The 1,860-nt window shown below is 67.5% G+C and overlaps 1 protein-coding gene across 1 annotated transcript in view; it reads left to right on the top strand.

Annotated features, from left to right (window-relative positions):
- The window catches only part of LOC106897414 (nucleus accumbens-associated protein 1-like), a 16,639-nt gene that overhangs the window by 1,512 nt on the left and 13,267 nt on the right, over positions 1 to 1,860 (top strand). The window contains exon 2 of the mRNA XM_014958021.1: positions 20 to 758. Coding sequence (XP_014813507.1) covers positions 20 to 758 — 739 coding nt within the window. The remainder of the gene's footprint in view (positions 1 to 19; positions 759 to 1,860) is intronic.

Raw genomic sequence — 1,860 nt, 5'->3', positions numbered from 1 at the left:
GAAGGGCCACGCGTTCAAGGCTCACCGGGCCGTGCTGGCCGCCAGCAGCTCCTACTTCCGAGACCTCTTCAACAGCAGCAAGAGCGCGGTGGTGGAGCTGCCGGCTGCCGTCCAGCCCCAATCCTTCCAGCAGATCCTCAGCTTCTGCTACACGGGGCGCCTCAGCATGAACATGGGCGACCAGTTCCTCCTGATGTACACGGCCGGTTTCTTGCAGATCCAGGAGATCATGGAGAAGGGGACTGAGTTCTTCCTCAAGGTCAGCTCGCCCAGCTGCGACTCGCAAGGGCTGCACGGCGAGGAGGCGCCTTCCTCCGAGCCCCAGAGCCCCGTGGCCCAAACTTCGGGGTGGCCCTCGGGGGCGGCCGCCTTGCCCTTGGTCTCGCGGGTGAAGACGGAGCAGGGGGAGCCCGACGGGGTGCAGTGCACCTTCGTGGTCAAGCGCCTCTGGGATGGTGGCTCCAAGGACGGCGCCGCCGGCGGCAACGGCAGCCGCAAGATGGCCAAATTCTCCGCCACCGAGCCGGGACGCCAGGCACAGCCCCCCGCTTTGGCGGCGTCGGCGGCCCCCGGCCCCAGCGCGGCCGATCAGACCAGCCCCGGAGGCACCTCCAGCGCCTACACGAGCGACAGCCCCGGCTCCTTCCACAACGAGGAGGACGAGGAGGAGGACGGGGGCGAGGAAGGCTCGGACGAGCAGTACCGCCAGATCTGCAACATGTACACCATGTACAGCATGATGAACGTGGGGCAGGCAGGTGAGGCCCCGCCCACCGAGAGGGGGGCGTGGTTATGGGTGGCTCCGCCCCACCGGGCGTGGCCTAAAGAGGCTCCTCCTATGGGGTGGGGGTGGCGCCTCTGGGGGGGGGTTGATAAAGGGGTATCTGCTGGGGGGGTGGGTATGGCCCTTTAAAGCCCTGCCCATAGAGGGGGCGTGGCCTAAAGAGGCTCCTCCCATGGGGTGGGGGTGGCACCTCTGGGGAGGACATTTGATAAAGGGGTATCTGCTGGGGGAGGGTATGGCCCTTTAAAGCCCCGCCCATAGAGGGGGCGTGGTCAGTGATGGCCCCGCCCAGCGGGCGTGGCCAGAAGAGGCTCCTCCCATGGGGAGTGGGGGGGCATCTCCAAGGTGTGGTTTGCTAAAGGGGTATTGGGGGGGTGTGGTCCTTTTGAGGCCCCGCCCACAGATGGGGTGCGGCTATTCAAGGCTCCGCCCACTGGGCGTGGCCTGAAGAGGCTCCTCCCATGGGGTGTGGTCGGGGGAGGGGCCATCCCCAGGGTGTGGGTTGCTAAAGGGGTATCTGTGGGGGTGTGGCCATTTGAGGCCCCGCCCATGATGGGTGTGGCCAGCCAGGGCTCCGCCCATGAGTCCCCCTCAGCCACTGTACAGCGAGGGGTGTGGCCAATGGGGAGGGGGCGTGGTCAGCGCTGAGGTGTGGCTGTGGAAGGGGCGTGGCCAAGGGAGGGGCTGTCCGGGGTGTGGTCACCTGAGGCTCCGCCCCCTGAGGGTGCAGGTGGGAAGGGGGGGCTGAGGCTCCACCCCTGGGCGTGGCTACACACGGGGCTCCACCCATTTGGGCGTGGCTACAGGTGTGGCCAGGTGAGGCCACACCCCTCAGTGGGTGGGGCTTGGGGAAGGGGCGGGGTCTCGGTGGGGCTCCACTGTCCCCCATGGTGGGTTATGGGGAGTGCGTGGGCACGAATGGAGCCCTTCCTGTGTCCCCCTCCCCAAATCCCTCTCCTCCCTGTGTCCCCTTCCCCGTGTCCCTCTCCTCCTCCCCATGTCCCCCTCCCCGTGTCCCCACATCCCTTTCCCCGTGTCCCCCTCCCCATGTCCCTCTCCCCATGACCCCCTGTCCA

The sequence above is a fragment of the Calidris pugnax genome, unplaced genomic scaffold, assembly GCF_001431845.1.
Source record: "Calidris pugnax isolate Ruff unplaced genomic scaffold, ASM143184v1 scaffold399, whole genome shotgun sequence".
Lineage (NCBI taxonomy): Eukaryota > Metazoa > Chordata > Aves > Charadriiformes > Scolopacidae > Calidris > Calidris pugnax.
The sequence above is the reverse complement of the archived record's forward strand: the minus strand, read 5'-3'. Positions and strand labels throughout refer to the sequence as shown.